The 18702-nt window shown below is 41.2% G+C and overlaps 1 protein-coding gene and 1 long non-coding RNA gene across 2 annotated transcripts in view; one reads left to right on the top strand and one right to left on the bottom strand.

The window, feature by feature from the left end:
• dpf1 (double PHD fingers 1) overlaps positions 1-18335 on the top strand; it is a 41766-nt gene extending 23431 nt beyond the window's left edge. Inside the window, exons 9-12 of the mRNA XM_071497012.1 lie at positions 8195-8314; positions 10832-10944; positions 11705-11786; positions 13098-18335. Of these exons, the coding sequence (XP_071353113.1) occupies positions 8195-8314; positions 10832-10944; positions 11705-11786; positions 13098-13168 (386 nt within the window). The 3' untranslated portion in view covers positions 13169-18335. The remainder of the gene's footprint in view (positions 1-8194; positions 8315-10831; positions 10945-11704; positions 11787-13097) is intronic.
• On the bottom strand, positions 7648-16073 carry LOC139632197 (uncharacterized). Its single transcript, XR_011693521.1, has 3 exons — positions 15969-16073; positions 9006-9065; positions 7648-8360 (listed from the first exon to the last, which is right to left on the bottom strand). It is a non-coding gene; the product is annotated as an uncharacterized lncRNA (long non-coding RNA).
• Positions 18336-18702: the final 367 nt, after the last annotated feature.

Genomic DNA, 18702 nt, shown 5'->3' on the forward strand with positions numbered 1-18702 from the left:
ATCAATATAAACCAACGCTGACTGACCTAACATGGCCACTCCCCAGACAGGATATGTTGTCATTCCATTTGTGCACCACTGCCTCTGTTGTTTCCTCCTCTCAGTGTTTCTCTTCTCAACAATACAGCCAAGGTGATTTGAAGTGTGGTGAGATTCCAGCTCTTGTGTTTATTGCATTGCCATTTATAGCAGTGTCACTGGGTAGATACAGATGTGTGTTTCTCTGCTAGTCTTTGACGAGCTGTTCATTCTTTGAACTGAGTGCTAAAACTTCTACATACTGATATTTGGTCAGTGTGGCAAATTATTCTATTCAATCACCCTTTTCCTTTAAGCGGATTTGTGATGAGTTTTGTTTTTCATATAATGGAGTAAGGAGTTAATGTACCTGTGTGTCATATTTCTACATGTGAAGACAGTGGAGATAAAGAGCATGTAGTGCTTTCTGAATGTGTTCTGAACTTTTCACGTACACCGGCATTCCTACTAAGCTTTTGATTGGTTGATTGTTGCTGCTGCTGGATGGCACAGGAAAGGAAGGGAGAAACGGCTGTTGCCTAGCAATCTGGTTGCCATAGATACCGCCAGGGCTCCCTCCTAAAGACTACACTGTTATGTACATTGAAAAGAGAGAGAGAGAGAGAGAGAGATGGTAGAGGGAGGGAGGAGAGGTATGGAGAGAATAGAAGAGGGGATGGATAGAGGGAGGGAGAGAACAGAGAAAGAATGAAGAAGAATGGAAGAAGTTGGAGTATAGACGGAGCGGAGGGGGCACAGAGTTCATTAAAAATAACATAAAGAATGGCAGGAGAGAGAAAAAACAGACAAAGAGAGAAGCAGAGCGAGAAGCAGAGAGTTGTACAGACTGAGAAAAAAAATGTCTTCATGATTCATCATATAGATTCCCCCAGACAGTTGGAATTGTGAAGGCAGGGTAATATTGGAGTCTGCTTCATTTGGTATTCTGTCTTAAGATGTGGTACTGTGGTGTGCTGGCTGGTTGTTTTGTGGTTCCTCAGTTGTCTTGGCCATGTTTGGATAAGCCCCCACACACTACCACAGCCCTCCCCTCCACAACCACCAAAACCACCCACCACCACCACCTCCTCCTCCTCCCCACCCAAAATCCATCCTCATCCTCCATCTATCTCCTGATGTCTGTTTTTCTGTCTGTGACTGACTGTAATTGAAAAACACAGCACAAAGAGGAGGAAATCAGAATCGACAATGCAACAGTTTCATACATGTCACATTCATAAAGTATTTCTACTATAATAAAAATGTCCAAATGTAAGCTGACGTAATACAATAGTGATTTAACGTTAGCATGTGCCAGTCGTCACTGTGTTATTCCTGGAGAACATCCTCTTCTACTCACATGACGCCTTTTGCAAGTCTGGTCTGTTTGGAATAAAATTGTAATTGGTAGTTAGCACAAGCAGCGATAGCTACCATGACTGAACACACAAAGAGAACGGCACCGCCTACAGAAACTCAAACTCCCCATTTCAGTGTACAAACACCACCAAAAATAGGATGCAGATTTCTGATTTAAATGTCTTTTTTTTTTTTTTCTAAAATTCTCCCTCTTTTATGCTTCTGTTTTGCTTCACTCTGACTGGTCATTTGACATTTCCACATGACAGTGCAGGGCTAACACATAGTATAGTGGACCATGTGAGGTTGGGCACAATTCAAACAGGATTTCACAGTCACATTCCTAGCTGGCTCTCCCCCTGGAACAAAATAGGATTAATAATTTGCATTTTAACTCTTCATCGACAGGGACACAAGCCTGGCTAAGTGGCTCTTTTTAAGTGTGTGCAAATGTGAGTGTATGTGCTCAAAGTATCCAGATACACTGGAATAGGCTGACTATGTGTGTGATTTCTTTACATGCATGATTTATGGGGGAGTTGGTCTGTTTGTGTGTGTGTGATTTATTTGCATGTGTCTGTTCACTAAATGTGCACATATCTGCAGACTGCAGAGCCTTACGGATGGTGTGTGTATGTCTGTGTATGTGTGTGTGTGTGTGTGTGTGTGTGTGTGTGTTTGTGTGTGTTTCTCTGTTCCTGCAGGTCAGGGTGATTACAAAGCAACCATAGATCAAGTTTTATTATGCACCAAAACTGCCTCTGTCCTCTTTCCTTTGCAATGTCATCTCTGCACACAAGCTCACACTGCACGCACACACACACACACATACACACACACACACACACACACACACAAATGCATGTATCCAGACCCACAATGCACTGGGAGTTACGCAACCTGCTGACTGGACATGAGTGAAAGTACTACTTGTGAGTGTGCGTGTGTACGGGTGAGGGGTGGGGTAGGTTTGGTGGGTGCAGGGATGGAAAAGCAGCAGAAATGAGGGGAAAACAGAGGAGGAGCAGAGCATGGCACTGGTGCAGGCATTAGAGTGACAACAGATGGATTGCAGGAAGGAGTTCCAATTTCCTCTTTGAGAGTAAAGGAAAAAAATAGATAGAGAAGTGAAATAACGAAAGGGAAGTAAAAAAAATTAAGCACAATGAAGCGCAGAGGAGAGATAGAATCAGAGGCAGAGAGAGCAGCAGCAATAATGAGAATGCATGAAAGTGCAAAGAGGAAGAGAGAGGAAGAGGATGGGGAAAGAGTGAGGGGAGGAAGATGGAAAGAGAGAGAGAGAGAGAGAGAGAGAGAGAGAAAGGAAGGCAGTGACTTTTCATCTGTGACTGACAGTTTCCATCTGACTGCATCTCTGCCTCCTTGTCTGCATAAAAAACCCGAAGATGTCTCCTGGAGAATTTGGGATTTGTGACTGTGAGAATCTTCATGTACATGTGCTTTTAATCTGCGCCTTATCTGTTGTCCCTTTGTTTTGTGATAGAATATGTACAATATTTGTGACTGCAATTAAGTGTGTACGTGTGTGTTCATGAGTCTGTGTGGCTGAGGGTTACAGGGACTCTCATTCATCACATTAAAGAGAGCAATTGGGGGATGGGGGACTGAAACTGGACGGCAAAAGTTATTATGCAAAGGCTTGGTTGTAAATCTTTGAGTGTGTGTGTGTGCGCGCAATCTACTGTACGTGTGTGGTTGTGGGTGTGTTTCATTGTATTTGTGTGTGCGTGTGCTGCTCCTGAGAGGCTCTCCTCATTAAGCAGCGAGGCGACAGGAGTGCAGAGTGTGTGTTTTCACACACCGCTGCTCCGATACAACGGCAGCCACTTTTTTTTTTTCGCCTCCCTTCCTTCCCTCCCCTTTGTGCCTCCTCATCTTCCTCCTCCTCCTCTTCTTCTCTCTCTCTTTCTCTCTTTCTTTCCCCACTTGCCTCATCTCTTCTTGAAATCCTTCCCTGCCTCCTCCTTTTTCCCCTCTTCCTCCACCTTCATATCTCCTCCTCATCCTCACTCCTTCCTCCCATCTACACCTGCAGTAATGGAGTGTTTGCTGCCTACAGTAATTGTGAGGAAGAGATACACTCACAGTGACAAAATTCACACTCAATGGTTACTTGTTATTTAACATCTAAACCGCAGCCTTGATTAACCAAGTTTTGTGATGTTGGTATCCATGGCAACTGTTTCTTTGTTCATGGCTAAGCTTACCATTATCTATACAACATAACAGAATATAATAAAAGTTAAAATAAGCATATCAAATCACTTTGATTACTTCAAGTAAATGTCATGAAAATGTTAAACATGCAACAAATGGAGGAGCAGACAGAGGCAGGAAAAAGAGAAAATTTAAAAAGTGAGGTGGAACAGAAAAGCAGAAAGTCAAGTCAACAGGTAGGCTTATTTGTTAGTGTGTCTGTGTGTGTGTCTGTGTGGAGGCAGTGGTAATTCATGGAAGCGCTAAGTTGATGAGGCTTCCACTGTGGCCGGCCAGAGGATGAGATTATCGACAGGCCAGAGTCAAGCTGTGGTTTGGTTTCAGGTCAGAGTCTGGGAGGGAGAAAAGGGAGAGAGAGAGGAAAACAGGAGCGGAAGAGCTGAGGTTGGAGGGGTACATTGAAAAGGGGCGATATACTGGAGGAAGAAAATGAGGGAGAACGTCAGGATGAGGATACAGACACAAGGTCACAACTTTGTGCTTTTTACTTTCTCATAGCTTTTTATTTGTCTTGCTGCTTTTCTTAATTACACAGTGTAAGAAATGTTCTTCTTCCAGGTCACCATTAGTTACAGAATCTTCAAATAAACCTGTTCTTCAGATGCAGTTATTCTGTCAGATGGTTTAGATCACTTCACTTCCAATGTAGTTTTTTTTGTCTTTTAAAAACCACTGTGGCAGCTTTAGAGTCAATATGAAAAATCAAATTTAAATGGAGATATTTTTGCACTGCTAACAAAGAGAACTGTCTCTATGCATTGAAAACCACATATCTCCAGATGTTATGATGTTATTCTTCTGTCTTTTGTCTTTTGTTTCAGAAAAAAACAGTTACTCAATATTCGTTTTTTTTTTTTTTGAAACATTGCTTTGCCAAACTGCTGATAGGAAAAATGAAATTAGAAATGTGAGAATATACAATTATTTTTCATTAAAATGAGGAGAGGCTTAAGTTAGCAGAGGAGCAGGGCGAAATAACAATGCAAGATAACGAAGGAGCAGCATGGGGGTGGAATGGAGAGAAAATGAGACAGGGGGAGAGAAGCATTATAAAGCAGAGAGGGAGAAAGGATGGGGAAGGGTAGGTTGGGGGGGGGGGGGGGGGGGGGGGGGCATTTGAGGATTCATCTCTTGCTGGATAATTCCCAGGAGGATCTCTCTCCAACACTTGAAAGCTGTGAAGTGTGCGGTTCTGCTCATACTCCTCCTGGTAATTGGAAGAGGAGAGGAGAGGAGGGAGGGAGGGAGAGGAGGGAGAGGAGAGGAGAGGAGGGTCAGGTAAAGGAGTTAGATATGGCAGTAAAAAAAAAAAAAAGAAGAAGAAGAGGAGGGGAGGAGGGTGGCTGAAGCAGGTAAAGATTTGGAGACAGAGAGGGACAGGAGGAGAGGTAAAGGTAACAAGGGGATTAGAAGGAAGAGAAAGCATAAAGAACTGCCTGACTTGTGTCATCTTTCTTTGTTCAGTCTCTCACTTTCCCCCAACCTGGGATATATTTTGCTCATTAGCTCATTCCTCTTTATTCTCCATCTCTATCACTGTCCTCATCCCTCCCTCCTTTAGCCAGCAATGGCGTGTCTGTGGTTGCGGGCGGCTTCTGAAACATGGCCGCAGGCATTTAATCATTGATGGAGTTTTTTTCCTCCGTGCAGGCAGGCCAGCGGGCAGCCCCAGTTCACTCACATGCGTCAGGACCTGCTGATTCACTCTCTGGGGCCTCCGAGCACGCACACACATACACACACACACACACACACAGGCACTCACGTGTACACAGGCAGATATACAAAAGGCAGAGATGCAGACACATAACCGTAACACGCAGACACAGATAAAATGCAGCCTGAAAGTGTTTGATTTGTGTGTGTGTGCGTGTGCCTGACCAGTTTATCCCACAGGGGATTGTGAGGCCCAATCAGCAGCAGTGAGTCCAAATAAAAGCAGTGAAGATAAAAGCAATTTGTTTGACCAGTACAAGAAGACAAAAATGTATTTGCATTGGCCACAGGCCTGCATGCCACATATGCCTCTGCAGCTTTATACATCCTTCTGCTAGACTCAGTAAACACTTATGTAGCTACTGTATGCTACTGTATTACGAGCATCGTTATATTCTTCTCCTATTTTGTTATGTCTCACATTCGTATCGAGCAGGAACTCTTCACACAGCTGAGTTGTTCTTGCTATGTTACTCTAGCAATGTCTATCAGTCAATCCACCAATTTGGTTTAGACTTACAGTATCTCATCAACTACTGGATGAAGTGCTGTATAGTGCAAGATATTAATAATTCCCTTTGGATGAAATATAACATATTTGATGATGCCTTAACTCTTAATCTTGTGCCTTCATCAAGTCAAAATTTTAAGCTGTCCGTTACATTTGTTTATAAAAAAATTGTATTGAGTGCTAATTAGGAATTGCTAGCATGCTAACATGCTAAAATAATGATGAACATGGTAAACATTGTACCCGGACTGTGTCTGAAATTGCACCCTTGTTCACTCACCACACAGTAAGTAAGCCACATCTATAAAATATGATGCTTTTCAATACTGTAGAATGGAAAATGAAAAGCAGTGTCTATGACATGCACACCGCCTCTTTTGAGCTACTGTGCACATTTTTAGTGCACATTTCACCCCCCAAATAAGGACAAATAAAATAGCAGATAGTAAATACAGTGCACTATATGTAATGATTGTGGACACAGTCATGATCATGCTTAACTAAGACAAATGTTAAATATTAGCATTTAACTCAAAGCACCACTGTGCCAAAGCACAGCCTCACAGATCACTAGCATGGCTGCAGACACACTCAGTTCAGTATATCCACCTTTTTTATCTGACATAAATCTGTAGCACTGAAATTCTTGTGTGAATGAATGCTAATGAATGAGTATATTGTTAATTTTGAGTACATTTTATAATTTTTCCTATTGATGGTTGAACCTAACTATACTGTAGTTTCCACACCTTGTTTTCCATGTCTGCGTGACCGTATGAAAGTGCACAGCCTAGCACTAAACTCTTATATGGTTGCTATTCTCACAGTATAACAGTATAGCCTCTTTCTAATGGTTTCTGCTCAGTGTAATTCTGTTGAATTCTGCAGTAGCAGGTACAGCTTATCATTTCCCTCCCTTCCTCTGTTCTCTGTCTGTCTTTCTGTCTCTCATCCTGATCAGAGAGTTTTTCCTTTTATTATTTTATTTCTCAGAGGATTAAAGTCAGACACTGTGGAGTAGAAACCCAATCTCTCTCGCTCCTTCACTCATTCATTCACTCACTCACTCCTTTCCTTCTCACCCTCTTTTCCATCAAATTCCCCCTCTCCTCATCACCCTCCCCTTCCGGCCAAACAAGACTCCACCCTGCAATGGATGGATTAATGAGCTCTCTCTGTCTCTTATGTGACCACACATAGCAGCAGCATTACCTACAGCACTGTCTGTCTGCATGCCGGTGTCTTTTGTCTTTCTGCAGGATGAATGGCTTTTTATGTATGCCTCTATACGTGTGTACCTGTGTGATCCGCTTGGTGACTCAATGTGAAGGACCTGTCCAGTGCGTTACATCTTAGAGAAGAAAGCACACATGCAGAATAGTCTGCAGTGGTTATGTGATTGCTTCCATTAAAGAGATTATGCAATCAACAACACTGAGACAAGCAGGAGGCAGACAGGCAGGCAAACCAACAGCTAGACTGACAGAAGGAGGTGGGGGTAGATGTGGAACGCATACACACACACACACACACACACACACACACACACACACACACACACACACACACACACATATATACACAGCACTCAGGCAGGCAAGGGGAATTTCTCTCTTGTTAATAATTATTATGAAACAGCTTCACGTAGAGCACTTGCATCTCTGCGCTCAGCATGACGGCAGGTCTGTCCCGGCAGCCCCCCTATACACGCGCGCACGGGCACGCACACACACACACACACACACACACACACACACACACACACACACACACTTTTTTCAGTCCTCTTCTTCCTTCTCCTCCACTCTTGACAATATTTACCAGACCCCATGGGCTCCCAGTGGACATCCCCCTCTGGCCCCCCCCGCACTTCCTGGGCGAGCCGGGGTTTGGTGAATCCCAGGCTCCAGTGCAGGCCTGCACTAGTGCTTGTTTTTACCAAAGCAAACAGATGGAAAAAGAGAAAGATACAGACAGAGCATTGTGCCCAGCTGGGATGGTGTGCAGTCTGGTAACCGGGGACTTAGATACAGATCTTCTTTCTTCTTCTTTGTCTCACATCTCAACATTTTACCTCTAATCACTCTCTGCCAGTACTATACTCGGTTGATGTTCTTTTGCAGCACACCTTGGTGGCAGCAAGTCTATTGGTATGTTAGGACTTTTATAGACTTTCCTTCTCCAATCTGTCTTTCTGTCCAGTGATTAATACAGCTCTCTCACTCCAGGGCAACATTTCATAACACTGACTTACGTGTTTACTCTTCATCCCCCTCTTCCAAGAGCCCAGGAGGGATCAAGCTGAAATCGCCATTATCCTTACCCATGTCTCTTTTATTTTTCTTCTTCCAGCCAAGAAAGCACCGGATGGTTCGGTGATCGCGAATGGCTACTGCGACTTCTGCCTAGGAGGCTCAAAGAAGACTGGCTGTCCTGAAGACCTTATCTCCTGTGCAGATTGTGGACGCTCAGGTAGGGCACCGCTGAAGGGGATGATTGGCAGGAGGAAGGCGGTCCTCTGTTGATGCACAATTTCATTTGTGGAGTACAGATTTTGTATCTACTGCAACTGAATTCAAGTTTCGCTTCCTGTAATGCTTTAAATGGATGGACCATACCAGTGTTTTTTTTTGTTTGTTTGTTTCAGCCCATCTACTACAAATCATGTACATTGTTCTTAATCGCATTAATAACCATTTGCTGTAATGCTTTCGATTATTGAGCTTGTTGACCCTTGCAGCTAGTTATGGTGTTTCCATTTTTTACTACAGTTTAAAAACCAATTTGCAGAGATTTGAAACCGACCTGAGACTAAATACATACAGTGAAAGCATAAACCTCACTAGAGATTCTCCAGATCAAAATGTAAATACCAAAACACAAGATAATGCTAACTCACTAATGCTAGCTACCATGTTAGCATCACTTCACTCTGACTTTTGGCAGTTAACTTAGCTTCAGCCTACAGAAGATTACTGCTTTGGTTGGTTATTGTCCTTAAAAGCCACCATACACAACACTGAAATTCATGCCTGCTGTCATTTGAGTAACTTTTGTTTTTGTAGTAGGGTTAAATGCAGATGATTTGAAAACTTTGCTGCCTTAGCATTCAGCAATAACACAACTTACAAAATAAGACCTGTGATGTATTGCTGTTTCTTACCTTATTTTCTGCAAGTTGAATTTTCCTTCTGTATGGAAAGGAATAGAAAGCCTTCACTGCCTGAAAGGTAGAAAACACATTAAAACGTCTTAAACATGGCATGCTCATATATGCACACATGGATACACATAACATATAACATGCATTTATATAACAGTGGCTGTAATGTACAATGTACTAAAATCTTCTCTGCATGAACAATTTCTCAGTTTCCCAAACACACTTTTGTTGCTACTTGAGAGGTGTAAAAGTGGCAGGAATTTAAATTGATTTTAAAATATTATTTTGAAAGTATCAACATCCAACTAGAAAATGCTATTCTATATACAATATAATCACTTTCTAATGATTGATAAGACTTCAATCAAAGTTGAGAGCAGGGTTTTAGATTTTGTAAAGTTTTGTATAAAACAGAGAATGTCAAATAGATTAGATAAATCACATGAAATACAAAGATATTTGAAGTTCCACGCAGTTCCCAGTATATGCAATACATATGATGATACATGCCATGCAGTATGCCAGAAGTGCAAAAACACTCAGGCACATCTTGTCAACCTACTGTTTCCAAGGTCAGGAATGAAGTTATTTTGATTTGATGTGGTCATGTGGATTGATCACAGTGTTGTCAAACATAGACATGTCTTGGCATTGAAATAATAATGGCTTCAGTAAAGTGTAATCTTGGTGTGACATTCTTGTCTGACAAAAAACACAAAATTGTTTAAAATCTTGTCGCACACCTTTCAATCCTGGCTTTTTGTACATCAACCTACTTTACATCTGTGATATTATAAACCACTGTCTATTTCTTCTTTTGAGAGAGTCTCCCATGTGTGACAAGGAACTTCGATGAATTTGTGAGATAATGGTCTCACCTTAGTATGTATTTTGGTTGTGCAGTAAATTTTATTGGAGTAGAGTTTAAATATGATTTTTTTCATGGTTGTATTATTTTTTGTTTATTTTGGTTACATGTATACATGCAGAGATTGCAGTGTATATAATGCAGAATTTGTGTACTTATTGCATGTACTGTATATATCTCCACATGTTTCTTTTCATCTGAAAAATAAAAGAGAACCAAAAATGATGTACGTGACTTGTAGTGAATGGGCTAAAGCATGCAAAACATTGGTATGGTCCTTTTCTTTTTAATGACTCACAAAGAAGACAAATGACGGTCAGGAAATGAGGATGACACAATATTTCTTTTTACATGTTCATATAACAGCAAGTATCAGGAAAATCTAAAATAAAGGAGTGAGAAGAGACAGTTTAAATATACTGCATTAGCAAAGGATAATTTATTTTCCTGTCATACTGACTAAACTGTCATTTTGGAATTTGTTACCACTTGTATTTAAATTCAAACATTTTGTAGTTTTCAAAATCCAATCAAAAGCAAACTTATGATAAAATTTCCTGCAATGGTTTCGGATGAAATTCATATCTCTTCATGTTTGCTAAACAGTATGACTTTTCCAAAATTCTGCTGTCAAAAATAATCTTTCTATCTTAGGTAATTATCTGCAAAACACCACTGGTGAATTCCCCTTAAATATGAATAAATTCCACATATGAAGCACACAAACTGATGGATAGACAGAATAGATGGATGATGGGTGATGGGTTCTCAGAATACAGACAGTGATAGTGAAAAACATTGTGTGGGTGTGTGCTTGTGTGTGTACTTGTGTGCATGCATGCATGTGTGTGTGTGTGTGTGTGTGTGTGTGTGTGTGTGTGTGTGTGTGTGTGTGCGTGCGTGCGTTTGTGTGTGTGTGTGTGTGTGTGTGTGTGTGTGTGTGTGTGTGTGCACCCAGGCCACCCATCCTGTCTGCAGTTCACAGTGAACATGACGGCTGCGGTGAGGACTTATCGCTGGCAGTGCATCGAGTGCAAGTCCTGCAGCCTGTGTGGCACCTCTGAGAATGACGTAGGATCTCACTTTATACTGCATGTTAACACATGTGGCTGCACACACACACACACAAACACACACACACACACACACACACACACACACACACACACACACACACACACACACATATTCAAATACACATAACACTGTACATATATACTCATACTTTAGAAAAAATAACCTCTTGCTCAAAGTTTTGTTGATAGAGTTGAGGGTATTTTTATATTGATCCTTATAAGAGTCCACTGTTCAAAAAAAAAAAAAAAAATCAGGAGCTAGTTTAAATTCAGTGTCTTTCTCTCAGACTGAGTATGCAAGAGTGGGTCCCTCTGGCTGTAGGATGATGTCTAACCACTGGGCTATAGTGTTGCTCAGTGAGTCTCACTGGGATGAAACAGCTTGAAACCCAAGAGAGAGTTTAGAAGAAACATAGATCTCAACCTTCAATAAATGCAGTTATTTAAATTCCTGAAGAATAAGGAGGTGCACACAATGTAGAGTAGCTGATGAAGTCACATTGCAGGTTTTTACTGGTCCTTTCCTTAAAAGAATAAAGAACCATTTCAATGACGAGAAGTTCTTGAGTCTACAAGTGTATTCACAATTTGAAAATAACCAATATCACGCCCTAACCCTTTGGTTTATATCCATACAAATTCATATCTTCATGTATTATACACATTAAATTAATGCTGTTCTGTCCTCAGATTTGATTTCAAATCTGTCCCTTCATAACGACATCTGTTTATCTGAATATTCTCTTCTCTTCCAGGACCAGCTGTTGTTTTGTGATGATTGCGACAGAGGCTACCACATGTACTGTCTGAGTCCTCCCATGTCTGAACCACCAGAGGGTATGTAGTGATGAGCAGAATGTGAGCGTCATAATCCAGAGATACTGCATACCAGGAGTTCTCAAGTGTTTAGACCTGTATGCAGTCAGACTGCACAGCCCCGGGAAACTTTTGTTTTAAGTACAAAATTATGTAACTGTCTGTACTGTAGGTGGGGAGATGATCACAATGAGCTGAGTGAAACCTCAAGCCACAACAGTCAGACAATCTGACTATAGCTGACTTTTAGGAAAATAACTCAAATTTAACCCTTTCCTGTATGGAGGAACCTCATCTCTCTTTCAGAGCATCTCAGTCCGAATAAACTAGGCTGAAATGGTCCTGATGCTGTGTCTATGATCACAGAAAAGGAGCTGGTACATCTGTTTCAATCTAACTGTCATTTGCCTACTACACATAAGATGGCTGCCTTAGGATGTTTGATGGCGTTGCCATGGAAATGAGTAGTAGAAAAGATAATCTGTTTCCATGGCAAGTGTGTCACTTGGCTGAACATACAGTAGCAGTGCCACTTGTGTTCAACACTCACTAACAGTGTCATGCTCTGCCTACACATGCAACACTTTTGATTTACAAGAAACGCCTCTGAAATTCAGCAGTTGTCAGTTATTTTAGGTTCACACTCAGAGCAGAGACCTGAGTGAGCTGTGACATGTATGGTAAACATATATTTACATAACACAACCAAACAGACAAATATGCTGCAAGAAGCACAGGAAACAACAGGAGCGTTACCAGCGATGACCCTGGCTGGGACGCACTTGTCCTTCAATGCATTGTGACTGTTTAAGTTGGAGAAGCCAGCTACTTCTCAGTGGTGTTGGAAATACTTGGTTGTGTTGAGTGTTTTTGTAGCATGTTTGTCTGTTTGGATGTGTTGTGTACATTCACAGTGTTTGTGTTGTCAGATTGATGAAGATCTTTTCTTAATTTGCTTGTTTCTTGTCTATTTGTTTTCTTCATTTGTAGTTGTCTTGAGCTCTCTCTGCCACTGTATTTAGACACGATACAACAGGGTTTGCAGTCTCTTTGAAGTATAAAGGTTGAAAGTTGCATTTTAACATCTGTCTCAAGTAGATGTTTAATTAATGTTACAAATCCCATGCCAAAATCCAAACCAAACTAGTTGTCAAATCCCCTGCATCGACAAACCACGGGCACAGCATGTGATGTTTTACCATGGGGCTTTAATTTACAGTGTTACTTAATGCTCTGTCTGAAATGAGGGATTAATCTACCAGGCTTTACAATAGCTGTGATTGAACTTCCGATCTGTGCTCTGTGTGTGTGTGTGTGTGTGTGTGTGTGCAGGGAGCTGGAGCTGTCATCTGTGTCTGAGACAACTGAAGGAGAAGGCCTCAGCCTACATCACCCTCACTTAATCTGTGAAGCTACGCCTCATCCTCTCGACCCTTCATCCTCTCTCAAACCACCTCTCCGTCACAGCTCTCTGTGCCTCAGCTGCCCCCCCCCCCCCTTCCTCTTCTGATCCACTTGCTGCCACTTCCTCTACAGTTCGTCCCTGTGACCTTTGACACAACTGAGCACACAGTACCCACAGTGTCGTACTCCTTCTCAAACCCATTCTCCAGCGGCGAGCCAACCTCCGTCCTTTTGTGTCACTCACAGTCCCTGTTGTGCTTGAGCTGACAACCCCCCCCCCCACACACTCCCTGCTCTGTCTCAACACAGGAATTCATCAGCTGGCAATAAGTTTGCTAGTGAGACACACACTCCAGTCTGCCAAGGGCACTTCAGAGGCATACTACTCCACAGGAACCCTCTTAAGGGCCCTTGGAAAAGCCCTAATGATCTTCAGCTGCAAGACAGTAAAGAAGAGAATGAGGATTTATAAGATGGGCAGGTGTTAGACCAAGGACAAGGCTTGGAAGACCCTGGAAAACCATGGAGCAGTATGTTAGCCAACTGTGAAATATACACCGAACCAAATTTTCATATACTCCCTCTGTCCTTTGCCGTGAAGGGCAGAGCTGAGCTGCTGAACTCTGCTCTCGCTGCCCTGTGCAGTTTCAAAGTGGGGAGTGAAATGTACAGAATTAAGACTGATTCTCTATCTTCACATGTTTGAAAACTCCCCTCACTGGCAAACAATGAGCAACTGGCCAGAAACTCTGACCATCTTTGACCTCACCCTGTCCTCTCTCCTTGCATGAGGTTTCCACTAATTAATGATGCATTTTGGGATTGACGCTGAAGGTTTTGGTGTTTGGATGTCATCCTCGGATGAGAGGAGAGATGGATTTTTTTCCCTAATCAGCTATCTCTGATCAAACAATGTATTTAAAAATGACAATTTAGGCTTAGCATCTCTTTCACAAATCCTTTACCTGACCTCTATTCACCCTTCTCTTCTGTGAAACACTGACTGTGAGGCCAATGCAAGACTGGAACGCTCCTGGTGCTTGGTGTGTATTATCTGTTCAGAATGTAGGATTGATGTGTGGACAATGCAGATCTTTGTCTGGCCCGTGACGAGGCCTAAAAAAACTCCTTTTTTATGATTCCTTTTTTATTTTCTTTTTCATTTGCATGTTGTTATCTTGATTGTTTTTAAAGACTTTTAATTGAAATTGAATAGAAAGCACACTTAATTCGCAATAATTTGTTTGTGATATGAACTGTTTTGGCCAAACTGGGTGTGTTTTAAACTCTATGTGTGCCTGTGTGTCTGTTTATGTGAGTTTATCTGAGCACTACAGTAACTGTAGCCAGCTCCATGTTAGATCAGATTTTTGAGAGGATTTCGAGTAGCAGGAAGGTAAATGTGAATGTAGGGAAAGTCAGCATCTTTCTGTTTAGGCATTCTGACAGGGGTGGGACAAAGACATTGTTATGCAAGTCACAAGTGTCAAGTCCTGACAATGAAGTCCTAAATCAAGATTAAAAACTTTTAAAGGAGTCTGACATTTTTAGGGAAAACATGCAGAAACCAAGGAGTCAAAAACAAAACAGGTTGTGGTTTTTCAGTGGATTATGTGCCAAAGTATTCTTTTGGAAGTTACAGCACTCAGCTAAGAAGTAGTCTTGCACATTACCCTTTGTAAAACCATAACCTGTCACTTTTACCCTTTGTATGGAGGAAATAAATGAGATGTAACGTTTTAATTAGTAAGCTTTAGAGGTGCTGGTAGATGCTGAGCTAAACTAACTGTCTAATCTACTCATCTAACTGTTGGCGATATAGTGAATAAGCCATTTCCCAAAATGTCAAACTATTCCTCACAGAGCACTGAGTTTTGAGTCCTCAAAAGTCATGATCTCCTCACCAAATTTAATGCCATTTAAAACATTACCTGCATAGTAACATCTGTATTTTATTTATTCCTATCAGAGTAGTTCCCACATGAGTACTGTCTTACCTAACAATCTCTGATTTCTTAGATAGATAGAGTCTTAGATAAATATCACAATGCCAAATGCTTTGTTATTAGGTGAAAGCAGTGCTCCATCCAAAATATGTCCTCTTAGAATCAAATGCGCCTTGAGAGGTAACACTTAACCACCTTGTAACTTCATCCACCTCTCAAATTTATATTTATGTGATCAAAAGCGTCATAGTTTCACCAAATTATGGCTAAATACACCGCTCCTGTTTGACGCTTGGTAATGTGTGCATGCTCAAGCAACATACAGAAGAATTTCATAATGGCATTTTTGATTTTTGGCACAAGACAATAGTGTGCGAAGTCAAAGTCAAATGGCAGGTTTAATTAGCCCGCTAGTTTCCAAGCTCTGTTTCTTGCCAAGTGAAACTAGTTGTTTTTATCACCTTTGTGTCCTGCAAAACATGAGGCCACCTGTTTTGTGAGAGTAAAACATTGTCAGGAGAGAATGTGGTTACACTTGGGTTGGAGAGTCCACCCACAGAGTTTTAGCATCATTTCCACCACCAAAATTAGCATTTTTGCTACAATCTGGCATATTTACATGGTGGATTTTGTGGTGATGTTCATTAACATGCATCAACAATAAATATTCAACCAAGAATAAGTAGTTGGTTTGAATCTCAACGAATTACCTGTTTAAATGTTACAAAAACTCTGTAAACTCTCCGTATGCAGGCTATACAAATAAATTGTTACCAGATATGTTGTTGAAAGAGCTATTTGTAAGTTACATTACAACATAGCTAACTTTAGCATTAATGGCTGTTTAACTTACCAGTCTAGAGGAAATGTTGCAAGTTCAGCATTAAATTGAATTCTTTTACACACCAAGAGCTATCTCCAGCGGTGGACAGCAACGCCAATGTCAGTTCTTGTTTTTATTACCTCTTTTCTTTTGCTCAAGTTAGCATGCCAACTAGCTATCTCCAGCCCCTTCCATCCCATCTCATCACTGTCTAATAGCGATTCACTGTAGCCTGTAATCTGACCTGAAGATGAGGACGTATTGTAACTTCTTGTATTATAAAGACAACAATGGTCAAAGCTCTCCATCACCACCACCCACTCCTGGCAAGAAACGATGTTTGGTGGCAGCGAAAACTTACAAATATCCCCTTTAAATACGTTCTGCTACCTGCCAGTCTGCTCTGCATGTTGAAGCCAGTATAATAAATCAGCACTTGAAGCCAAGCTGAAACATTAAGGCTGAGTCCATAAATGGAGTGAACCAGCCAGCCAGCCAGCCAGCCAGCCAGCATGTATTTCTCTGAGTTTGCACTGAAAGAAAATGTTGTTTTTTTTTCATTTAATCCAATGGCCCATCATATTATTCTCAATCACTTTTATCTGTGATTCTCAAGGCAACTTTAATGGTCACATTACAAGGTATCTGAAGTGCTGACTTAGGAGGATGCTGTCAACATTTCTGTTCATATAGTACAGAGAAGGCATCCATCCAGCGATTTATGAGCTTTAAGCTTGGAGACAATAGCTGTAAATAGGGGTTGAATAGGTCGCATTCAGTTGGTTTTGGTTTGAATGACCATCTAATTTTAATGCTGCATCATGTCTCTAAAAGGAAACCTGTCAGGTCAGATGGCTTGTGAGAATGTACCTTACCTGTGATAGAGTTTGCCATTTGACATTGAAAGACATTAGGTGCAAATACTGTGCTACCCCTCAAGTCAGTGTAACTCCACTGATGCATGACTGAACCTGAAAATGTTTCTGATTTCATATTTTAATATTGATTGTCAGTATTGCTTTTTTTTTTTTTTTAATAATGATGAGAAATAACCTTTAACTTCTGTTAATTTCCCATTTGTTTCCTTGTTTGGTTTTGTTATCTGTGTTGTTTCACATTTTGGCTGCATTTGATCTCCAAGTGTGTTAATGCCTCTGTGAGTGTGTGTGTGTGTGTGTGTGTGTGTGTGTGTGTGTTTAATCCCCTATGATTACTGGAAGGTCAGAGAAAAGCAAACCAAACCAAAATAGTGAATTAGTTTTATTGTTTTCAGTGGAACCACATGCATGGCACAGCACTGCTAGAAGATTGTAATGATGAGTGCAGAGTATTACAAAAGCGATATTAACATTTCACACAAGGCACTTGAATTAAGAAGTATGCTGTTTCTTTCTTCAGTGTGTAATATTTGCCAACAAAACCAGAAGTATTCAATCACAAAAATGTTTATTTCCATCAGCCAATGAGAGCTAACATCTAGATTTGAGGTGTGTTTGCATGGCAATAGTTTGACGATGTTGATGATGATTGTTAGACTGACTATTATGGAAATGTTTGTGTGATTGGACAATGATGATGATGATTATGATGATGATGTCAATGGTGACTGAAAAGCCTATATATTGGGAGCCTTTCTGGAAGAAGCATGGTGGAGTCAAACCAATTTTGATTGTACTATCCGAGGAGGGTGGGGAAGCCATGTTGGGGTTTTGGAAGGGTGGGTATTCAATGAAACTTGAGCCTCCCCTTTGTACAAAAGGACAAACTAAGGTGGTGGTGACGATGGGGGGGGCTGGTCAAATAAAGCCACACCAGGAACTTCCAGGCCTCAAGTTGCCGCCATAACCCCCATCCCTCCCTCCATTTTAGGCTGTTGGGGTGGCTCGGTCAGAGGGTTGAGACTTTGGGCCGTTCTTGGCCTCTCTTGTAAATTGTCGTTCTGTGATCTTGCTTGCACTTTTTTTTCATTTCCCAAAAATAAGAAACTAATTGTAAGTATGTATGTGTGCGAGTGCGGGTGCACTTTTTATTTTTAATCTTTACATTTTTTCAACGTGATTGTCTGTTGTAAACGAACACTGGATAAAGATGAGTTTTTAATTTGTATTTTTTACCTTTGAGAGGAAGATGAAATCTTCTTGGACATTTTTTAACCCCTGCTCCCTCCCCCTTTCCTCCCTCCCTCCTTCTCTCTCTCTCTTTTTCTTTCTCTCTCGTTCTCTCTCTTTCTCTGTCTGGTACCTGGGAATGCTTTGAAATGTGGACTGTGACCGCATTGCTGTCATCACTGCTGTCAGTCATTCTCTGTGAATTCATCCAGCTTTCTCAATTTACCCAGTTTTTTCTCTCTACCCTTGACTCATTTTTTTCCATTAAAAAGATGAGATTGAAAAATGACCTCTACCTTTGTGTGTCATTGTGTGTGTGTGTGTGTATGTGTGTTTGTGTGTGTTCATTTGTTTGTTCTAGTTCCTGTGCTATAAATCAGGAAATATTTGTGTGCTTTTGGACGGTAGTCAGTCTGTCTGTCTGCTGGTTGTCTGTATTGTTGCCAACTAGGGCAGCTTAGCAGTCAGTTTAACATTTTTTTTTCTCAGGTGGGGAGGATGTTCTAGCCCACACAATTCTTCCCTCGCATACATGTTATACTTGCAGGATGGGAGCTGAGGCCAGCACCAACCATTTTTCCTTTTTTCACTGTGCAGATAAAAATCTATCAGAGCAGTGTGCTCAAAGTCAGTTTTCAAACCTTTGAATAACTAAT

The sequence above is a fragment of the Trachinotus anak genome, unplaced genomic scaffold (genome assembly GCF_046630095.1).
Source record: "Trachinotus anak isolate AG129_WGS33_773 ecotype Australia unplaced genomic scaffold, CSIRO_AGI_Tana_v1 ptg000014l, whole genome shotgun sequence".
In the NCBI taxonomy this organism is placed as follows: domain Eukaryota; kingdom Metazoa; phylum Chordata; class Actinopteri; order Carangiformes; family Carangidae; genus Trachinotus; species Trachinotus anak.